General features: G+C 43.1%; 3 protein-coding genes and 1 long non-coding RNA gene across 5 annotated transcripts in view; 1 reads left to right on the forward strand and 3 right to left on the reverse strand.

The window, feature by feature from the left end:
* Window positions 1–21,229, forward strand: part of LOC148403525 (uncharacterized) — a 64,946-nt gene that overhangs the window by 1,854 nt on the left and 41,863 nt on the right. For both annotated transcript variants that reach the window (XR_015857404.1, XR_015857406.1), the window contains exons 3-5: window positions 4,564–4,670; window positions 19,570–19,648; window positions 20,038–20,280. This is a non-coding gene — a long non-coding RNA (uncharacterized LOC148403525). The remainder of the gene's footprint in view (window positions 1–4,563; window positions 4,671–19,569; window positions 19,649–20,037; window positions 20,281–21,229) is intronic.
* Window positions 3,134–5,574, reverse strand: LOC148403526 (homeobox protein HMX1-like). The gene is made up of 2 exons (XM_088370388.1): window positions 5,232–5,574; window positions 3,134–3,786 (listed from the first exon to the last, which is right to left on the reverse strand). Exons 1-2 carry the CDS (start codon window positions 5,401–5,403, stop codon window positions 3,383–3,385), a joined length of 576 nt encoding a protein of 191 aa, XP_088226514.1. The 5' UTR covers window positions 5,404–5,574; the 3' UTR covers window positions 3,134–3,382.
* On the reverse strand, window positions 7,929–9,654 carry LOC148403527 (alpha-2 adrenergic receptor-like). Its single transcript, XM_088370326.1, has one exon. The coding sequence runs from the start codon at window positions 9,589–9,591 to the stop codon at window positions 8,368–8,370; it is 1,224 nt and encodes a 407-aa protein (XP_088226452.1). The 5' UTR covers window positions 9,592–9,654; the 3' UTR covers window positions 7,929–8,367.
* LOC148403528 (protein Dok-7-like) lies at window positions 11,048–20,986 on the reverse strand. Its single transcript, XM_088370209.1, has 13 exons — window positions 20,877–20,986; window positions 20,747–20,792; window positions 20,027–20,257; window positions 18,793–18,993; window positions 18,088–18,207; window positions 16,001–16,099; window positions 15,108–15,790; window positions 14,872–14,920; window positions 14,009–14,431; window positions 13,192–13,277; window positions 12,848–12,917; window positions 11,921–12,094; window positions 11,048–11,493 (listed from the first exon to the last, which is right to left on the reverse strand). Exons 1-13 carry the CDS (start codon window positions 20,928–20,930, stop codon window positions 11,357–11,359), a joined length of 2,373 nt encoding a protein of 790 aa, XP_088226335.1. The 5' UTR covers window positions 20,931–20,986; the 3' UTR covers window positions 11,048–11,356.

Here is a 21,229-nt window from a genome sequence, read left to right on the forward strand (position 1 = left end):
CGGCGGTTTCCGTAATAGACAGCGTGTGGGCTCTTGACAAGAACGAGGCAGAAACAAACACCTTTGCGCTTGCTAATACGGGCTATTAGGTAATGGTTTCCTCTTCTTGTCATCATCCATCATAATTACACTGCCGTTTCTTCACCTTGCTCCCATTTGTGGTCTTGAGATCAAACAGTCGTGCTAACGGAGCGGCGCTAATATGTCACATGTGTTGCTTTAGCGGTAGCGGCTTCTGCCTGGGGCTAAAACGCAAAGACAGGCTTTGCCAAACTTTTTCAGCTCAACACCATAACTTGGTGCAGTCTGAATAATGTGAGATCAACGTATATCTTAGAGTTGATCATCTCATTCTTATAGTGCATCGTTCCGGTAGTGTTTGTTTTATTCTTACCCAAAAGTGTCAATACAATCACTTTGAGTTGGGCAAAGTCAGACTTTGTGCCTCCTGGTCACATGTTCGTCAGTCGATAAGCTTCCATTAAGAGCGGCTTGGCTGTCAAAGCAACCTGTGACCCCCCTCTCCTCTCGCCCCCTTGGAGCCCAACTGGCCTGTGATGTCCGTATCAATATGAATTCCAGCCTCCTTTACAATTCCCACTGTCCATTAGTGTCAAGTATCAGTTTCCTCCCATGTGCTATCGATTCCCGTATGTGTTCTGGTCTTAAAAACACCTCGCAAGCGCTTCTGGAGTCTCTTTATAGAGTCAGCGGTAGTCAATTGTGTCGTATTAGAAGTCGTATTAAGTGATTCTGGTGATTCTGCCCTCGTTTCTTCCTCTAGCACCTCGGGTGTTCATAATATATTTTTTTCTGAAATGTTCGAGCTCTAAATAGCATCTCATAGTAAAATCCATACTGTGCAAGCTTTAATTGGTGAAACTTAAAAAACAAAAATTGTTCCTAATTAACTTGCTGTTGACTAATATTATTGAACATGACAATTAAACAAAATGAAAACCTTCACATGGTGGCACTGTAAGCCCCAGCTCACGCCCAGGCACTCACACGCAGGCTAACCTGACTCCAGCTGCTGATGTCACTCACTAGGCCACGCCCCATAAACGCTCACACCTAACACATGGCATCTGCCGTGCATTTCTTTACTTTTTCGTTTGTGTTGTATTTATGTTAATCGGTGCTATAGTTCCTTTAAAAACAATAAAAGACAACAAAAATATTAACTTTATTATAATACCAGCTAAATGTAAAGTTGGACGTTACAGGAATAAAAGTGTTATATTATGGGGATGTAATTTTATGATGCCTGTCACACATTTAGCTTCTTGGGAGGCCCTTTGGGATGGTTAACCTTTGGCCTCAGTCATGTCGCCGCCACACGCGCCTTTCATCTGATACACCCGGGTTGTAATCCCTCAGCCCCCATTCAATTTAAAGAGAGCCTCTGTCACTGCAGACCGCAACGTCCACCACAGCCCACTGATCAATAAGTGCCCTGAAAGCCTCTGAGGAAGGCTGCCGTCCCCTCCGGTCGTGATCCCCTTTCGTCTCCTAATGAATGGGCTCTTGTTTAGGATGTAAAGTGCCGTGTCACTCAGGCCTTCGGAGTGCATGCAAACGAGCGCCTTCTCGTGTCTCTTCAAAATAAGAGTAGAGATTCTGTTGTTAATAAGTGTTAATAAGAAAACCCTGAAATAAAATAAAAAAAAAACCATGAAATTCTCAATACAAATGTTGCACAAGGTCATACAAAAGAATTCAAATATTACAAGAAAAAAGTTGTAATAGTGCTTTGAAATGAAATTGTTGCGTTCTAAAATTGAATTGAACTGATTTGAAACGTTTGGAACTTTGTGAAATGACCTGAATTGAAACATAAATTACATGGTGAATGTTGTAATTTTAGAGAAACTAAGCCTTAAAATTATGTTTTGTACTGACCTGACCTGAAATGTAAATTACAGTACAGCAAAATATTGCGAGTCGTAAAGTTACAAGAATAAGCTTGGGATGTTATGACAATTAAGATGGAAAGAATAAAGTATGTAAAATTGTAACATTAAAGCATAAAAAAACCCCACAAACTTAAAATTATGAGAATGAAATTGTTACACAATACTAAGAACATGAGTAAAGTGAAGCGGATACTTTCCAACCTCTCATTGACGCAAAGTTTTATCAGCCATTAGCAATAAGGGTTGCATTATCACTTGCATCTAATGCCGAATTGAAAGCATGTGACGCTCAAACTTGACTGAAAATCAAACTTTGTTGTCGCTGGTGGCTGCAGCTCAGTTGCACGTACGAAACATAGATGTGCATATGGCGTCCAGAATTTGGAGAGCCTGCTTGATCAGAATGTATTGGATTTGTCTTCACCTGTGACAGATGGATCTGGGCGGGGATTGGGACGGGGGGGTCGGCCACAAAATGTGTCAAAAGTGTCCGACAGCACAAGCGCCTGGAAGTCTGGCGAGCGGCTAAAACCCCCTTCGGCGTCATCTGCAAGCCAAACGCCTTTTAATGATACTAATAATATGACGCAATAACTTTCGTCACATTGGTTGATTTGCTTGGACTTCCAAAGCCAGACGAGTCAAAACCCTCTAGGGTGAAAGCTTTATTTTGAACTGGAACAGACAATTTTAAAACTGTAAAAAGTTGCAATCACAGAGGTGCCTTAAGATCTCATGTTTGCACTCACAAGACAAAGGAAAAAAATGTCCGCCCGTACCTTGAAAAGCAGTCGAGTGACTGCAGCTTTACAATCGAATACAAACATGTTCGAAATGTGAACAAAATCACCCCCAAAATGCATGCCATGCATTCAAATGTGGAAAAAAAACGACCGACCGAATGCAAAACATTCTTAACAATGAATCGCGTTGTTTTGTAACTCAACAATTATTAGACGATTTATCGTGCAATCGATTCTTAAGTGGCAAAGTTTCACAAACTGATTTGAAGGCTCATTGTGATTTGATGTGCTGATCCCCAACCACCTGCACCTAACTGGTTCTAAAATTATTTTTGTAGCATTTTTTCCACCGCTCCATGTCAGCGACTTTTAGCGACAGGTGGAACAATTCAATGTTCTTCCACTAGATGGCAGAATGTACAGTTTTCATTTGCACATTCATGAGGGAGAATAATGGCCAAAAACGTCTGCCACATTTTACGATAAGTTTGCGAGTACAAATTATATTACATTACATTGTGGTAATACTGTTTGTTCGGTACTTTAAAACATCGAAATTATAGACTTCTTGAAACGTTTTTTGACATGCCCGCAAAATTTCATTTTCCAAAGTCATTCTGCCTCTTGACTTTGATATTTAGAATATTGTGTTCCATAAAACATCCTCTGCCAACATGCATTGACAAGAACTCAAATGTTTTGTTTTTCGCGGTGCGGATTTACTCATCTATCCGCATCGTAAAGTCCGAAACATTTGGCCGCGTTGGAGAAGTAGATGGTGTTGGGGTAGAAGACGGGGAAGGCCGTCGGAAGCAGATGTCCGCCTAGTAGACAGTCACTCTCTTTGTAAAAGTTGCGCACCGGCGCGCAGCCCGGCCCGTCGTCGTCCGCCGACAGCTGCCTCTTGAGTTTATTGCGTCGGTTTTGGAACCAGATCTTCACCTGCGTCTCTGTGAGCTGCAGCGTGCTGGCCAGGCCCGCTCGCTCGGAGCTGCTCAGGTAGCGCTTCATGTCGAACGTGGCCTCCAGTTGGAAGATCTGCCTCTTGGAAAAAATGGTGCGCGTCTTCTTCTTGCTGGAGCCGGCGCCAGCTGCGGCGGGCCGTGCTTCCGACGTGTTGCTGAGGGCTGTGGATCAATAGGACAATGTCACTATCACCTTCGTTTTTTCTTCTTTTCCGTGTGTCACTCAACAGCACAAAAGTGGAAAAGAGACTTATTTTGTGATTTGTTAAAACAAACACAAAAAATTAAATGTATTTTTGCCTGTCCTCGTTATTAAGTGACAGATGAAATCAAATTCATCCCGTGTTGGCCCATTTTTAATTTTCATAGTTGTTTTATCAGCCTAAAGTTCAATTATGCAAAAAAGGTAATTTCATGAGGGTTGTGTCAGATTTAATAATATCAATCACGTTCAGTTTTATCAGTCTCAAATAGCCTTCAGTGTTTCTAATAATCGATTATAAAGATGTATAAGATTGGTTTAATTTTATTCTGTTTTAACTAAATCGCCCAGTTTGAGTGATAAATTATCCCCCCTGAATATTTTTTTAAATGTAACACTTGGACAATGTTTGCGATATGTCTTTGTGCACTCACTAGTAATGATCATTTTGTTTTATTTAACAAATGTTCATGGACTTCAGATTTTTTTTCTGTGGAAAGGAACAAAGCATTTTCATTTTGCTTTTTTCAACAATTCTGAAAATAAGAATTTCAGGTTGTAAACGTTGCATTTGTTTCCCCACATGATACATTTTTATATATAAATCTTCCAGTGACCATCAAAATCATCTTTACTTATATATCGTCTGCCTCATATATTATTTTATGATTTTATCTATTATAATTGACATGTATTGTGGGTATTTATTGTCATGTTTGTTTCTTATTTGTAACTAGAATTCAACGGGAAATGAGACACCGGTGGCAGTCATTCAAGAAACCAAAAAGATTGGAGGTAATTGACTGCTCGATGTGGAGAAGCGCGCTCGAGGAACCAAGTATAAGTAAGTTTTTTTTTCTTTTTTAAAAAACTAATTGTGAAGCAGCTCATTTTGATGAATCAGTCAAAAGTTAAAATAATTCTGATAATATGCATTAACACTAAAATTCTTATAATTATTATTACTCGTAGTCGCAGCAGAAATGTTCAGGCCTGAGAATGGAGGACAATCTTTCTGAAATTGTTCCTTATTACTAAATTGCCTTTATGGTCGCCTTAATATTAACTAAAACAATATGAATAATAATAATAACACTAACAATGGTATGATTAGCTTTGTTAATTTTATTAGTTTTAGTGCTTGACTGTAGAACGGCTTTGTTCATTTTGCAAAATGGCCTTTTATAGCGGCATTATTTTTTTTTATTATTGTCATTATTATTATCATTGTTAGTGTTGGTGGTGCTCTAGTAGTCATGCTGGTAAAGAAGGACGACCCTATATATATATATTTTTTTCCTGTGCTGTGCTTAGGGGCCATCTTAAATTATTCTCATTTTAGTTGATGTTTCCGTCAATTCAAAGCGAAAGTGAATGTAATAAGTTTGTCAGCCTGGTCACTCACCCGTTTCCCGGGATCCACCCTCGCACCGCCTCCGGGTGTCCCACACCTCATCATAGGTGTCCTTTACATGCCCGTCCTGCCGGGAATCATCCGTCCCCGGCCCCAAGTTGAGAATATTGTCGATGGTGAATTTAAGAGAAGCGCTCCGACCGTCGCCGTTCCCCTTGTTCATATTCCTCGCCGTGTCCCGATGTAAATCCAGTTCAGACGGGGGGCGCGCGTTGCCGCCAGCCGCATGGCTACAGAGCGCGCTCGGAAGTGGCCTGCCGTTTCTTGCACGACCCCAAAAGGCTGCTGCGTTTTCATAGGGTCAGCGTGTGGGCAGGGCTTCAGGACGGCTGCCATGTTGAAACACTTTACAGTACAGTGGATACGAAGGGGGTTTGGGGCGCACCGCAATTTGAAAATTCCTCTGCCCACCACAGAGTTTGCCCCCCCCCCCCCCCCCCCACACACACTCATTCGTTGATTTAAAAATAATAATAAAAATCAGTTGAATAGCTAGTAATCCTGAATTAGTGTTTTCCAACCTTTGCTGAGCCAAGGCAGACAGTTTACACAGCAAAATGTCGTTCGTTGTTTACGGTCAAATACAACTCATGATTATGTTTTCTGATCTCGTCAAGTGTACGTGTTGTCCTTACGGAAATGTGGCATTTTGAGATTGAGCTGCTCTGTTACCCAGTTTTGAAAAATGATCATTTTTGGTATCCCAAAATGCCAGCTCGGTGTGAATGAAATGTAGAATCGCTAAAATGTCTTAATGGAAACAAAGTGACAAAAAGCCTGAAGCAAGCACACTGTGCCTCTTGCAGATTTGGATAACTGCGAGCGGGTGAGAACAGGCATAAGACAATATTTTACTTACTTAAAGTTTGTTTGAATAACTTTGTATGATTTAATCTTTAAGCATGTTCAAAACGTGTGGCAGCAAAAAAATCCCCAAAAGTTTTAACGTTCATGTTTAGTGTTGTCCCAAACTGTGGTGCAGCAGCGCCCTCCGGAGGATGTGCAATATCAGAACTGTCTTGTTAATACGAGTAATAATGAGCCAGTGTTGTTTGAAATTATTTTGATGTGCTGCACTGTATTAGGTAGACACTTAATCTGTATTCGCTTATTAAAAGGGTATTTTGGTACAGCATTCCATGGAGGATATAATTCAATATGTTTGTAATATTTATTTGTTAGTGGTACAAGATGGTGGCATTTGACAAATCTGTTGCTTTGTATTTTTAGGCGTAGAATCTAGTATTTAGTTATCCAGTAAATGTATGTTTATAATATTTCTTTAAACCCAACTCTGAAGCGACCACCTACAAGCACTTTTCATCAGGACCACTTGAGGTCAGTGTGCATGCATTTTACGTACGGTATTTCCACACACACAGCTGTCCATCATGACAATGACAGACAGCAGGCAAGGTCTCATTATGCTCTCGTTATGCAAATGAGTGTTCCCGCATGATAACAGTATGTTTGAAAGGGTGTCGTCTGTATTAACATTCATTAGAGCAAAATAAGGTTGAAAAGAAACTGGCATAACCATTATGTTATGCTGGTTTAAGGTCATCAACTTTGTCTAATCAAAGTGTATATGGGGTTTTATTTCAAGACCTTTTTTATCAGGAAACATTGAAAACCTTGCATTTGGAAGCAAACGTTGCGCTTGTACTAAAAGAAGTTTGTATCATCCGTTTTAAACCCCCCCCATAATTTAAAAGTTGGATTCTTGAAATTTTCATGCTACGCTCACTGCTGGTTTGACCTTTTGACAATTTATTTATTTGTAAAATGGTGACAATTTCTCATTGTAACTGTACAAGTCAGACCACAAGGCCGCTGACACACGGCTTGTGTGATTTCATTAATTTTTGCGGAACTCAATACAAATGCCGCATTCAGGGCCATTTTGCCTTACCCACTGTAATTAATCACCGTGTCAGCAGAAAGCCTGCAGCTTGAATAAACTCGAGCTTACGAGGCAGCAATATGTGTGTTCCGTTCATGACTGGCGTGACAAAAGCTTGACAGACGTACGTAATGGGAAAGAGCTGGCGGGAGACGTTTGCATTGTTCAGCGACTGACAGCTCATTCCCAAATGGATATGTTTTTTCATTTTATTTATTTTTTTTTGCATTTCTTTCGTCATTATCATGCCTTACGCCGATATGAGACAAGCTGAATTGGAACACACACAATGCTGCCCATATCGCAATTCCTTGGATTTAATTTCACTTCCAAATAAATCCTTAATATCAAGACTTGCTGCGGTTATGCTTCTGAAACAAAAACGCTGCAACCTGATTTGAAGTTTGACTCAACATTATTTTTGTAATATTGCCTTGTAGCAAGCAATGCTATGATGCAATGACATCATTTGTAACCGCAAAGTTTTTGTGCACATTGAATTAATTAACATTTTGAATGGCACACATATAGTACTGCCAATATACCAACACGAAGATTGTGCCCAGATAACGAAAGCTGCGGCGGCCTCAAGGCATCCAGTCAACATATCCTCCCCAGTAAGAGCTTGATAACTGGCAGGAAATCGAAGCCACTTGGAATTTGGTCTGCTTTGGAGTGAGGTTAGCTTGGATTGAAATGTGTATTGTCGGAACTCCCACCCTCTCAAAACCCGCGCTTCAAAATAAACACGATCAGCAATTCAAATGAACTAGATGCTGGCAGGAAAGGATTTTAATCCAATTAGATTTATTCATAGCAGGGATTAGAAATGGACAGAATGCCAAAAATTAGTCCATCGATTGATTAATTGCATCTGTTGCTGAAGAAGATCAGGAACTGTGACTTGAAACTCCAAACTTCTGAGATTTCAGGTCGCCTGCCTGAAGTTGCAGTTTAAGATGGTGTAGATGTCTGGGTTGGGGAGCAGAACTTCAAGAGGGGGTCTGGAAATGATGTGGACTGGACTTAAAACGGAAAGATTTTAGGTTGCCTCGCAAAAATATACTTTTTCCACAAACTGCTTGTGACACTCTGGAAGGCCTGTCTGAAGTTACGGTAGAAGATGGTACAGATGGGCCATAAGAAGCAGAACTTGATGATGGGGTCTGGGAAGAATTGGAACCCAGGACTTCAAGTGGAAACATGAGCTTTCAGGTTGCCACCCTAAAAGGACTTTTTCCACGACTTGCACAAGATCCTGTGGAAGGCACGCCTGAAGTCACGGTTAAAGATGGTGTATATAGCCGGGTTGAGGGAGCTGTTGCAGTACCCGATCCAGAAGAAGAACTTAAAGAGTGGATCTGGAATCTTGCAAGAGTCTCTGCACACGCCGTAAAGACTGTAGCTGAAGAAGAACGGGAACCAGCACACGACAAACACCCCCATGACCACAGCGAGGACAAAAGTGAACCTCTTCTCCCGGGCTTGAGAGAGCTTCTTCAGCGCAATGGAGCTCCTCCGTTTCCTCCTGGAGGCAAAAAGGTCCATGGCTTTGTTGCTGACTCTGGAGTCGCAGGCGGCCTCTTTGGTTAAGGAGCTCATCTTGGGGTTCCCTTGAGGGCATTCTGGTTGCCTTCTCCCGCCTTTCCCCTCTGATGATGAACTGTCGTCCAGGTCGGCTTCCTCCGTGTGTTGCCCCTGAGTGGCTGTCCGGTGACTCGGGGTGGGCGGACACTGGCAGTGCCCGTTCTCTGTTTGAACGACCCCACTGTCCGGCCGCCTCTTCTCCGACATGCTCCTGGTTCTGGTTTTGGCCACCTGGTAAATCCTGACATAGACCAGGATCATGATGAGGCAAGGAGCGAAGAAGGAAGCTACGCTGGAGGAAATGATATACCAACTGTCGTCATTGAGCTCACACTGGGGCTGAGCGCTTCTCTCCTTGTTCCTCTCCATAGACAACAACGGTGGAGAGGAAATCAAAGCAGATATGAGCCACACAATTAAGATGATGCACTTAACCCGCTTGGGAGTCCGCTTTAAATTATACTGAACCGCTTGTGTGACGGACCAGTAGCGATCCAGGCTTATTGCGCACAGATGCACGATGGAGGACGTGCAAAAAAGAACATCCAACGCCAAATAGATCCCGCACCAAACTTTGCCAAAATACCAGTAGCCCATGAGTTCATTGGCGAGACTGAACGGCATCACCAGAGTGGCCACCAGGATGTCAGCCGTGGCCAGGGAGACCAGGAACAGGTTCTGGGGGGCTTTGAGCGCCCGGCTTGTCAGCACGGCGATCACCACCAGCACATTGCCCACCACAGTGAACAAGATGAGGAAACTTACGAGGGCAGCGATGCTGGCGACGGCCGCCGATGAGTAGCCGTCGGACGCGTTTAGCTGGATGACCGTGTCCAGTCCGGTGCTGTTGAGCCAATCCATCCCGGCGTCATATTAATAATAACAATAGTAAAAAAAAGTCCCGCTGTAATCTGTGCACACCGAAAGGCAAAACATGCAGTGTGATGTGCGCGCGGCGCGGGCGCTCCCTCCCCCGCTTTTTCTCGCATCCCAGTGATGCTTGGTGTACCGCCCCTCCCCTCATTTTCTTGACTCTCCTCTTGTCTACTGACAATCTTGAACAATCATTTATTGATCCTTACTCATTTAAATGGCTTATTCTGCGAGATCATTGTGCCGGACAAAAACAATCAAAATAAACCAAGTACCTGGATCACCTGTTTCTTTGAGCGGTGGTTCCTAAACTGTGGCTCGGGGTCTTTTTTTTGGTCTATTTTCTTCAGTGACAATTTTATTCTCATGTTCTCATATTTTATTCTCATAAATTTGTACAAGTACAGCATAATGTTTCAATTGTTTTCTTATTTTATTGCCCTTTTGCAACAATCTGATTTTTCAATACCGTGAGTGTAAAATCAACACTGAAACGCGAACGGTATCACTTTAAAGAACCTGGCAAATGACTCCCTGGTGCCCGTTGCTATCGTCATCGTTTCCCGAAGTCCATTCTGCCGTCTGGTGGTGGTTTTCCTGGACCCCAGTGGAGCCCAGCGCATTGATTCTGTCGCCCTCTTCAATCCATTATCACAATAGTGAGGAAGCTTGCGGTCATTCCGTTCTGCATTTGATAAGCGGCTCGCAAAACAGCCATTAAACTTTGCAATTATTCCTGAGAGCGAGTGAACCGTCATCGATGGATTTTCTTAATTTTCCTTTGGAACGAGAAAGACAAGTGCTACAAATGGAACTTGGTGTCGCCCAGTGAGCCTTTTCTTGTTCTTCTCGAGTTGCGTCTTCAGTTTTGCCCCAAATGTGCACGCCTGTTAACTGGCACCAGATCGAGAACGGCCGCCTGTTTAGTGCAATTATGTAACCGCCGGCCAGACAACCACAACAACACATTTCACCTGCTGGCCAGCAAGGAGCTGCCAATGGAATAGAAAGTAGCTTGTAGCTTTGATATCGTGTGAATGCTAAGAGACAAATATTCACAGTTGAATTTTTGTGCCGTGGCGAGATGTCAAAATATGAAAAGTGTGAATGCTGAGACACGAGCAGTCGCACCTCAGCTGCTTTGCGACAAGCTGTTTATTCTCACAATTTTCAAATTGTTTTTCTCATGATATTGCGGATTTCATTCTCACCTTGTGAGCCACTTTTAGCTGACATGAGTCCAGTAACCGGTCAGGGGGATGGACTTTATTGGGTTTAGAACCCTGCGGGCTTCAAGCATTTGTGACTTATCACGTCTGACAAACCGCTAAACTAAATTGTCTTGTGCATGTCACCATCAGTGCAAAAACACACAAACCAAAGTCTTTTTTTATTCAGTTATTTTAATGTTTCAATAGCATGTTTTTGAATCCAGGTAAGGATACAAAACGCTAGGGATAAAGAAGTGGTGTCATTAAAAATTAGCATTGTTTTACAATTCTCAAAATGGCAGCCATGTACTCTTCTGCCCATAAATATTCTGTACATGCATGGTGGTGTTATACTTTGCAATCCACATCAATCTCATGTATACAATTTATTTACAGATATAAAAAACACCATTTAAGATAAATATTTTTAGTAAAAATGATTAGGTAGGCACACAGTATTAGGAACAATAGTACAAATACGACTACGAACACAAAACACTTGTAAATGGAAGCGTTTTGCTTTTGGAGGCTGGTCCTTGAGGTCAATGCGGCGTCCCTTTCCTTCTCCTCTCCAGGGTGTGCAGGCCCTCCTGGCGACCCAGAGCATGCTGGGTACCCACCTTGTGGGCGGTCTCCGTGGCAGTGATGTCAATCTGGGCATATTTGGTTGAACCCTTCCCTGTCCACACACAGCGTAGAAAATCTCTGAGTACAGCACGTCATGATAACTTAAGGCCCGCAGCTCATATTTTGCCAGCAGAAGTCGCTTTTATTGGTAGCTCTAACACATAAACCGTAAATGTTTTGGAGTAGCTACAGTCCAATTGTTATCTGTTTTCGTTGTTTCGATTCTACTTGGTTTGGTCTCTCATCTTGGTTTCTTGTGGTTTTGCTTGCACCTGTGCTCGTCAACCTGGTCCCTTATGTCTTCCATACAGCCCCCCTCAGCCACTTGCTCCTTGTTGTCACGTCTATTTACTTGGATTTGTTCCCGAGTCACGTCGTCTTTCCTTTTGCAGTTCTTTTTTGTTTGTTACTTTGAATCTCATTTTTTGTCCATTTTGGTTTTGATTCCTTTAGATAGTTTATTCTGGACGCAGACTTACTCTGTCCAGGCGTTGGTCCCACAGTACCCCGGGTGCCGGGTTCCTGCAGATCCAACTCCATGTAGTTGAGCTGCTTCTTAGACGTTGGACTCACTGGAATATTAACGTACGTCACGCCGTCGCCGCGAGACCTTTCGGCGAGTGAAGTCTCTGGAGGGTGCGCCAATGCTGTCCCTGCGAAATGGTCCTTGTGAGTTTAGAAGTTGTTCAGGTGGCATCAACAAGGCAAGGGTCTAAAACTACTGCCCACTTTCCATTTTTTTTTTTTCAAGTTTTAGCGTGTTACTGCAAATAAGTCAAAGTGAAGAAATTGGCCCTCTAAAGTTAGAGAACACCTCTTCCATGATATTCCTGGATCTTTTACTGTTCGAGAAATCAGAAGCTGTTTTCATCTCTACCCTACCTCTGACTCACAAAAATCAACGATTTATTGTTGTGTCGAGGTGTTCTAACCGTGTTACGTATGAATTTAAACGTAGCCATTATCAGCAGCTCTGTAGCAAAAAGCCCAGAGGGACACTCTACAAGAGGCCATTAGACGCCGGCAGAGCCTTTTGGCGATGTCTAAAAGAAGCCTTGAAACCTAATTGATCCTTGCACAAGCGCGGCGTCTGTAATGGCTGCCATTATAGCGAGTGGCTTGTACCCACATGGAGCATACATTGGCGGAGCGTGGCGAAATGTCAACTGCTTTTGAGGCAAAAGCTGATCTAATGAGAGGCGCTCGTTAGAACGTTGAATAACGGTGCTATTTTAGCGTATATGAAGTTGTATAATGGAAATACTAGAAGTAGAAATAATCGGTTTCAAAAAACTAAGTGGTTGTTTTCTAGGACCACATTGAAATCTCAAATCCAACACTTTGCTGTACTAGAAGTATCAACATCTACTTTGTTGAATTTGTAACTATAATGTGGTCATCGTTACCTTCCGTCTCTTGGAGCATCTTTTGCGGACTGCAGATAACCATCTGTTCGTTTTTGCTTTTTTCTTCTGCCTGTAAGACAAACGCAATGAAAAATACTTTTGAAGTCAGGAAGAGTGTCGAAAGACAGCATGGACAAGTGTGTGCTACACAAAAAAAATTAAAATATGCTACGACACGATTGCAGCAAATCGCAAAGTGCCAATTTACTTAATTATCAAGGCAGTTTTAGAAGTCTGAAGGACAATAAACATAATACAGTGTGACACATCAACTGTTTATTGCTGTTAATAATAAATATAATTCTAATAATTTGTATTTAGGAGTTTTACGAATATTGGCCTACCTCAGAGTTTTTATCTCCTCTGCTCTCCATGATCTCATAGGCAGGATCAGCTCTGTGCTTCTCCCCTCTGTCAGTGGGTCGTTTGTCTGGCGAGGGGTGGGGAAAAAAAATGTCGGAAACCTTAATTTTTCTCCAGCTATGTGTGATGCATGATTCCTGAAATGAATAAGTATCATACAAAACAGCAGCACAATATAGTTGCGCACACTCGTAAGTTTTCATCAAGAGAACAGGAAGGAACACACTCAAGCAACATTCCAAAGGGATATTCCTTTTAGTTGTGAGTAATGTTAAACATTGCAAAAGTAATTGAAACCACAGTTTTAAATCATTGCATTGCTAAAAGAAAAGATCGAATGTGATGTCGAGCAGCTGTCGCCTATCAAAGACCTCAACAAACATATGGAAGTGAATGTGTAAAATACTGTATTTGATGGTTCCCTTTTGATACTGCACCTTGAGAGATCATGTGATGTATTGCACTATTAAATTTTCTTCCACAGCTCCTTCAGTAAAAGAAAATAGGGCAGGTACAGTATCATTCTGATCTTACTGTATCAGTTTTGGACCATGACAGATATGATATCTCACTATCAATGTTATATCACCACATCCGACCAAGTAGTGGATCATTTCAGTGCTGGACTTTAAACAAATATAATTGGTGATGCTCCAAATGGATGTTGTAGGGAGATCCAGAGAAAAAGGAAAGGAATTCAGGAGTGGTGGGGGATAAAAAGTCCAAGAAAAATATCCGTGGTTCAGTTGGAGAAGAGAGAAGAGGCTGCAAGAGCGCAGAGGAAGAGAGGCCTCTTACCTTCACTGGGTAATGCCTGACCGTTCGTCTCGTCATTCGGACCGTCGGTCTGAAGAGTCTCAGAAATTTTTTCTTCTGCGCTTTTCTTTAGGTGCAGCCCAGTTAGAAAGGTCTGCACACTGAAGATTCTGCTGCGGCGGTGCACTTCGGTAGGGGTGCCCCGCAGTGGCGGGCGGAAACGAGCACCGCAGCACTTGGAACAGTTTTCGTAAATGACGTCAGTTGCTGGTGCTTGGGAGCCAAATAGTGGTGGAGGGTTGAGGTGTAATGCAGGGCTCATGGCTACGTATAAGTTACCGCGGTTGGGATTTGATTTCTTGGGTGCTCTGGGATGATGAAGGACCTCAGCTAAAAGGCTTGCTAGTTTTCCCCGTCCTTTTTTGGCAAGTGGTGAACCCTCACTTGTCCTGTCTGACCTGCGAACTAGAACAACAACGCTGGCATTGTTTCTGCGTGGTGATTTGTCAACACTTTGACCTGCTGGATGGGAAATATCACTCGTGGCAAGCAGGAACACGTGATCACGGAAACTTCTCGTAGTCGTGCAGATGTTCATGCATGCGAGGAAAAAACACACGAGGCGGTGTGCAAATATAACTGCTCAGTGAACCCCTGCATATTCGTGGTTGGGTTTTCACAAATTCACCTATTTTCTGTTTTTGTGCTCCATTGGGTTGCATTATGGTGTCAAGGATGTGAGTTGAGGAGTTTCATTTAGACATAAGTAGCTCTTTGCCATCATCTTGCATCATCTCTCCATAATTACAAAACTTTGGGGAGTGACGACAATTACGTGTGGATTTTTGAATCCCTATCCCCAGCGAATAGTGGGGGTTCACTGATTATCAGGTGATTGTACTTACCCGGTAATGCAGGTATCGCTGCAGCACTTGCAGGGTTGAAGGACGTACCCTGTGAAATGATGTGAAACATTAGGATTCACGACAATCACTTTGTGGATGAAGTGTTGTCAATCTTTAAAACAAGCCACGACAGCATTTCCGCCTTCTGTGGTATCCAAAAATTAAGTCCTTGCTCTAACTATGGCATGGCCTACAGAAACTCCATGAGAAAAAAAAAAAAAAAATGACTGCCTCACCTGAAGTCCACCGCATACTGAGCAGATGGTCACAATGGTTTTGGTTGTGCTGGACTCCGTGCTGTCACTAGAGGGTGCCCACTTTGTTTTCCTGCTCAGTGAGCTCATTGTTTTGAGGTGACTCTCAGAGCCCCCCTTTAAAGACTCTGTTACAGGATCAGGAGAATCCTTAGATAAACTGGAGTAATCCTGTGCCAGACTCCTGGGAGTGTCATACAGATACCTGAGTGAGGTTGGTACTTTGTACTCGTGTTCTGAAACATTGGGGCATGAACAAGGGCTGAGGTCTTGAGCCAAGTGCGGAGGCAGACAAAAAACTGAGCCAAAGTCCTCACTCGCGCTAATGTCCAGACTTCCCGTGTATGAGGAGAAACTTCCAGAGTAAGAGGAATGACTACCAGTGGCAATACCGCTGTCTAAGGAGCTCTGGCGACCGATTTCCTGTAGCTGCCTGGGGTCTTTGATTCCAGAAGCGTTGCCGCTGCCCTGGTTGCCCAATTGCTTTTCCACACTCGCCACTTTGTTGCCAACAACATTGCTATCAGCGAGGTTACTGCCGGATTCGGTCCAAATGGCCAAACGGCTGGAAACGCTGCAGTCTGATTGGCTGGTGTCTGAGGTGTCCGAGGAACCGGATATGCTGCGGTCATCGCCTCCGGGGGATGCGCAATACATGGACGACGCTGCAAACACGACATGTGTAAGGGTCTTTAATCAGCAGCTCATACATAATGCAGCATCTGTTGCAAGCCGCGTAATAACAACGATAGATCACAAGTGAGTGAAGCGAAAGACAGGTTTAATTTGTATTGTGATGGACTGTTGCACAGCAAAATCACTGCGGGTGCTGCAAACAATGGAACTTGCTAGGAATGGTCATTAGCGGTATTTACCTGTGCTGTTCCGATTGGAAAGCATACTCAATCGCTTCTCCAGTTCCCGTGTCTCATGGTTCAGCCTCTCCTCAGAGTTGGTCTGACTGGTGTTTGGATCTGTCAAAAAGAATGACGACCAGATGTTAGCAATTGGACTCATGCTATTTTATGACATGCAAGCGTGCACCTAACTAAGGAAATAAATTACCCACCCAGCTATCCATTTGTTATGGACAATCTGTGATGAGCACATTAGTCCATTAACAGAACACTGCTCGATTGTTGTTCAAAATTATGCCTACAGCTGCTTGCCATAGGCAACTACAGCATGAGACTCCGAACCCTCTTGAAAGGACTGGTACTAGAGCCCAAGCTGTGCTGAGTTGAGCCTGGCTGCATCTGCTCGGAACTTCTCGACCTCTCGCATGAAGTCAGTGTTACTTTTCTACCACAGTGAAAGATTTCAAAACAACCACCGTTTAAATCCAGCCTTTCCAAAGCAAGGAGTCTTATCTTCATCTGAATGCTCAGGATCATCCCCTTGCGCTTAGTCCACTGTGGCTTATATCAAAACCAGTTGTACTCTGAGATGTTCCCATTAGCCAATCCGAGCTAAAGGGAATGAAAATTGTGAGAGACTGCTTAAATATGTTTTTTTTTTTTTTTTTTTTTAGACCCGCTGATTGATGAGCGCCACTGTAATCAATATGCACAACCTCAATTGAATTCGCACAAAAACACTCCTAGCCTTTGAAGCTTAAGGCTTTGAGACCACATGTGCAAGTAGCATGTCCTTGGAGAGGGTCACGCGGGGCGTTTGTGCAATAACAACATGGTTTATTAATAGTGCTGTAAGCGTTTAGCGCCACTCCGCGACCATGTGAATGACTCTTTTATATTCTTTTAAGTCTGCAACATGTCATTGAAATTCATTTTTTTCTACTTTAGCACCACATTCAAATGCATACTACTCACAAGAGTACCCAATGCATACTACCCACCATTAATCCTCACAAAAAGGTAGGTTACCATTGAAAATTCTTTCAAATACAGTCAAGGACCAACCAGGACCCTACCGAAGTAACAAACACAAGGCTCATAATGGAAATGTATCAATCTATGTTAATGAATGAAATGATCTGGCGTTATTTGTTTTCATTCCGGTTTGGGGGCTCACGCGAACCAACCAATGAACAATATTGCAGAATGCTGTTGGGCTGATGGTACACGGATGCCTCAAGTGATTAGGAGGCTTTGTCCGCTCCGCTCGTGTGAACCCCTCGCTTCTATTTATTCTCCGACGGGAATAGGCTGCACTTAAGCGTAGAGATATGGAAAAATGAAGAATATCCACAAGCCCCCGCAGGTGACTCGAACACATTTACTGTGATGTCGGCAAGAACATTGGCTGTTGGAAATCGGAGAGGTGTTAAAAGTGGACAGAATGAGAGCGGTGTTAAATGTGGTGTTAAAACAAAACCAAGTTGGAAGACTTTAAACTTGCACATTGTTGTGGAGCAAGCTTCTTGTACTCTTTGTAGGCTTGGTGAAGTGTCATGTACTTCTCTTTGTGAAAAGGTTTTCCTTCCCTACTCTTTGGTCCTAAGCGTACTACTAATCAAACGATTGTTTCTTCTTCCTTCTTCCAGAAGGCGTTACAGTATACTGAAAGTTTGAGTAAGCGTCCTTGGGTCTGTTTAAAGGCAAATGATCCTGATTTGTGTCAGATTATCTTGCTTCAGTTCATACTTTTGAGTTGCAAGTCGACTAGCTGTCTTGAGCGGAATCTGTTAGACGTTGGAGCTTTCACTTTAGTAGTAGCAGGTTCTGTTAACAGGCAACTCCCAACTGAATTTGTTGCTGTAACAAGTTACCCAACTTTGAGGTTTAGACAGCTGCAGCAACTTCTGGTGGTGCTTTGCGCAGCCACTTTTAATGCCACAGAAGATTAGCCAATTATGAAAAATCTGTTACCAGTCGTAATTTTGTGCCATCAATTTTGTCCACTGTGGAATCATTTGGGGAAGGGAGCACACTGAGTTGCAGCTGCAGTGTGTGGGATGTGGCTAATATCTGTTGGCGCTGCGTCAAACATCTTGACTGACCTGGCAGGATGGGCTGCAGGCCAAAAGGTCCCCTCGTAGGAGAGACGCCTCGGACGATGCAGTCGAATAAGAAGCTTATCTGCTCGCTTTCGGAAGACGTGAGCAGGAAAACACCAGCCCCTGTGGAGTGCAAGTGGAAAACTGTTCAATGACAGGAACTTTGACAGCATTTCAGACCATTTATCTCCAAACATAAAAATATGGAATTCATTGGAATTTCAGTCTCAAGTTTTTCTCGGAATGCTTTCTGCAACATTCTGGAGTGTCTCTGACCTTCCTGTGACAACAAACCTGCCACCCATAAATGGTCCTTGAGTCAACACTGCTCCGGAGACCACCCACCATGTCAGGACAAGACCCTTAATTAATTGTACAACTGACACTTGCCATCATTGAATGCTCAACTCAATTCAAGAAAATGATTATCTTGTAGTCATTGTTTTTAAGAATACTAATTATAATAAAGCTGGAATGGTTGACTTAATCCAATTGTGCCTTTGCTTATCACCACAAACGCACATTGCTAAGACAATAAAACGGAGCCAATGAATGACTCATGCCTGTGGGGATTGTTTTTTTTTTCAAGACTGAATCATTCCTTGGAAAACATGTATGCCAGCAGATGTTCTCCACAATCGTTAAACTACAGCGATAAAAGCAACTTTCGCAAAGGAGTTCCTGCACCTCCATATTTGGTAGACTTACAGTAGCCACATCGCGTTCCTCCCTCAAAGACAAATCCATTTGGTACGGGCCCATATCGACGCAGGTCCGGAAGGTTCCAGTGGCCTAGGATGACGGGGGATGAGTCTCTGACAAGAGCGAGCAAGTTGTTGCACAAGTGAAGGGTTGCCGGTCCGCTCTCTAACTTTGTTCCTGCCAAGACTCCGACGCTGAATCTGTGAACTGGGCCGAACAGACAAAAACAGAAAATTGTGGGGAAATGTCATAAAAATCTCCAACTCATATGGTTATGCCGTACATGTCAAGGATACATCTGGGCATGTCTGCAGAGATTTTTTTATGACTCCACAATTACTTCAGCATGGTATAAACCTTCCTTTCCATTAGTCCGTTTATTGTTGTTACCACGAAAATGAGGAAATGTCAACCTTTTAAAGAAAAGCCTTGGCACACCCACCCACCGACAGGCAGATGACATTTCGACATGCTCCTCTCAGTGGCATTAAGCGGTCAAGTGCACACACAAAAGACTGAAAGGTCCTCGAATGTAACCATTAGTACCCTCCTTAACATTCAGCTGGACCGCCGCCACCAACTGAGCCGGCCATTGCTATTAGTGGCGCCTCTGAGTTTCTCACTTACGTAACATACAGTATAGTGTTCCTATATAGCACATACCGCAAACACAGCCTTTAGAATCTGTACATACCACATTTTGTATTGTTGACTCCTGAATTGATTAAGGAATGTATCAAATATCCGCGTGGGCTCGTTAATGCTTAAAACTTGCTCTACCAGGGTTACAACCTGCGACGATTCAACAGGTTCATTCTTGTCGTCTTGCAATCCGGAAAGGTCTGATTCTACAACTTATCAGGTGAGCTCTTGTCAACAGCTAAACTTGAGCTCGAAAGGTCCAAACTTAGGACTGGCGAGCAAGTAAGATTCTGTAAATGCTAAACTTGAGCTCGAAAGGTCCAAACTTAGGACTGACGAGCAAGTAAGATCCTGTAAATGCTTAAGATCGGACCTAGTATTCAAAATTACGTCCATGTCATTTTATGAGCCTTATACAGAAGTGTTGGTACGAGTCAGCAGGGTGACAAACCAGCAAATGTATTCATGACAACTTCTAAAGTTGACCCAGAAATGGCTGATGCTATGACCAATAAGCAAGTGACCCCTTGGACTGTTTAACATGATTTTAGAAAGGTCTCAATCTGAAGATGTCCCACACCGCACGGCCTCTTCTCACCTTCTCCCAAGCTGTAGCGCAACCGGGCTTCCCAGGCCTGCAGAGTCTCCTTGCTGTCGAACCCAAGCAGAACCGTCTGGGTCAGACAGAGAATGGCCAGTGTGAATGACGTGCCTTCGCACCACCGTCCGCTTTCCAGGCCGCAGATCTCCTCAAGAATGACTCCGGCCCGCTCCTTGTTCCCTTCGACTTTGTCCGACTTGTCTTTAAAAACTAACAACACGAGGCAATCTGGAGGCGTCAAAAGAGTCCGTGTGAGTATGTGGAGCACGCAGTCACAATCAATGTCAATTTACAACTCGTGTTGACAGCTGCAATAACAACCGGCATGAAAGAGCCGACCAGAGCCAAGTGACATTTTTTTTTTCAGGAGAACAAAGTTGCCCATAATGCGGAACCTAGACGTACGTAATCCAACAAATTCTTACAATGCAAACACTCCACCCTAGCATGTTTGAATATTTAAAGGTAAAAAAAAAATTCAAGTTGTATCATTGCGACAAAAAAAATGCTAAATTATGAAGAATGGCATTTTTATGAGAATAGCTATCATTTTCAAGCTGTCATATTGCGAGTAAAATTTGAAAAGTGATTTGACGAGAAGGAAGTAATAAGGGGAAACAATTTGCCATTTTACGAGAATGATATATGAGAAAATCGGCAGTTTGATCCTAAAAACATTTTTAGGTTAGGGTTAGGGTTTTTATGTTTAGTTTTTACCTGCTACAGGCGATGGCTTACGAAGAACGATCCACCTAGTTTTCCACTGCCAAAGAAAAACACCCCAAAAAGTCAGACTTGTTTCATCAAAATTCCACCCCCAACCCAATAAAATAAAATAAAGCTTTACCTTTTTACCGTCTTTGAGTCTGGCATATCCCTCCACGACAACCGAATCGGTCATCTTCAGTCATGGTTCCTGACAGCTGCACAGTTGGCTGCCCCAATGAGGTGGGTCACTTTCAAAATAGCTGCAGCGCCCTCGCTCGCTCGCTAAGCCAGCCCCACCCCCACCCTCACCCCGCCTTTGAAAAAAAACAACAACAAGACCAGCATAGAAAATGGCATGGCCACCCAAAGTAACGCATAATTTGCATGCCGGTGCATCGTAAAAGTTTGAGCAAAACTAACCCAACACGTGGCCCATACTTAAAAGTTGAAATTTGAGTTGTCATTTATCAAATTATATGATGGAAGTTGTGA

Source organism: Syngnathus floridae, chromosome 1 (genome assembly GCF_059516105.1).
Source record: "Syngnathus floridae isolate MCC-2025c chromosome 1, RoL_Sflo_1.0, whole genome shotgun sequence".
Taxonomy (NCBI): domain Eukaryota; kingdom Metazoa; phylum Chordata; class Actinopteri; order Syngnathiformes; family Syngnathidae; genus Syngnathus; species Syngnathus floridae.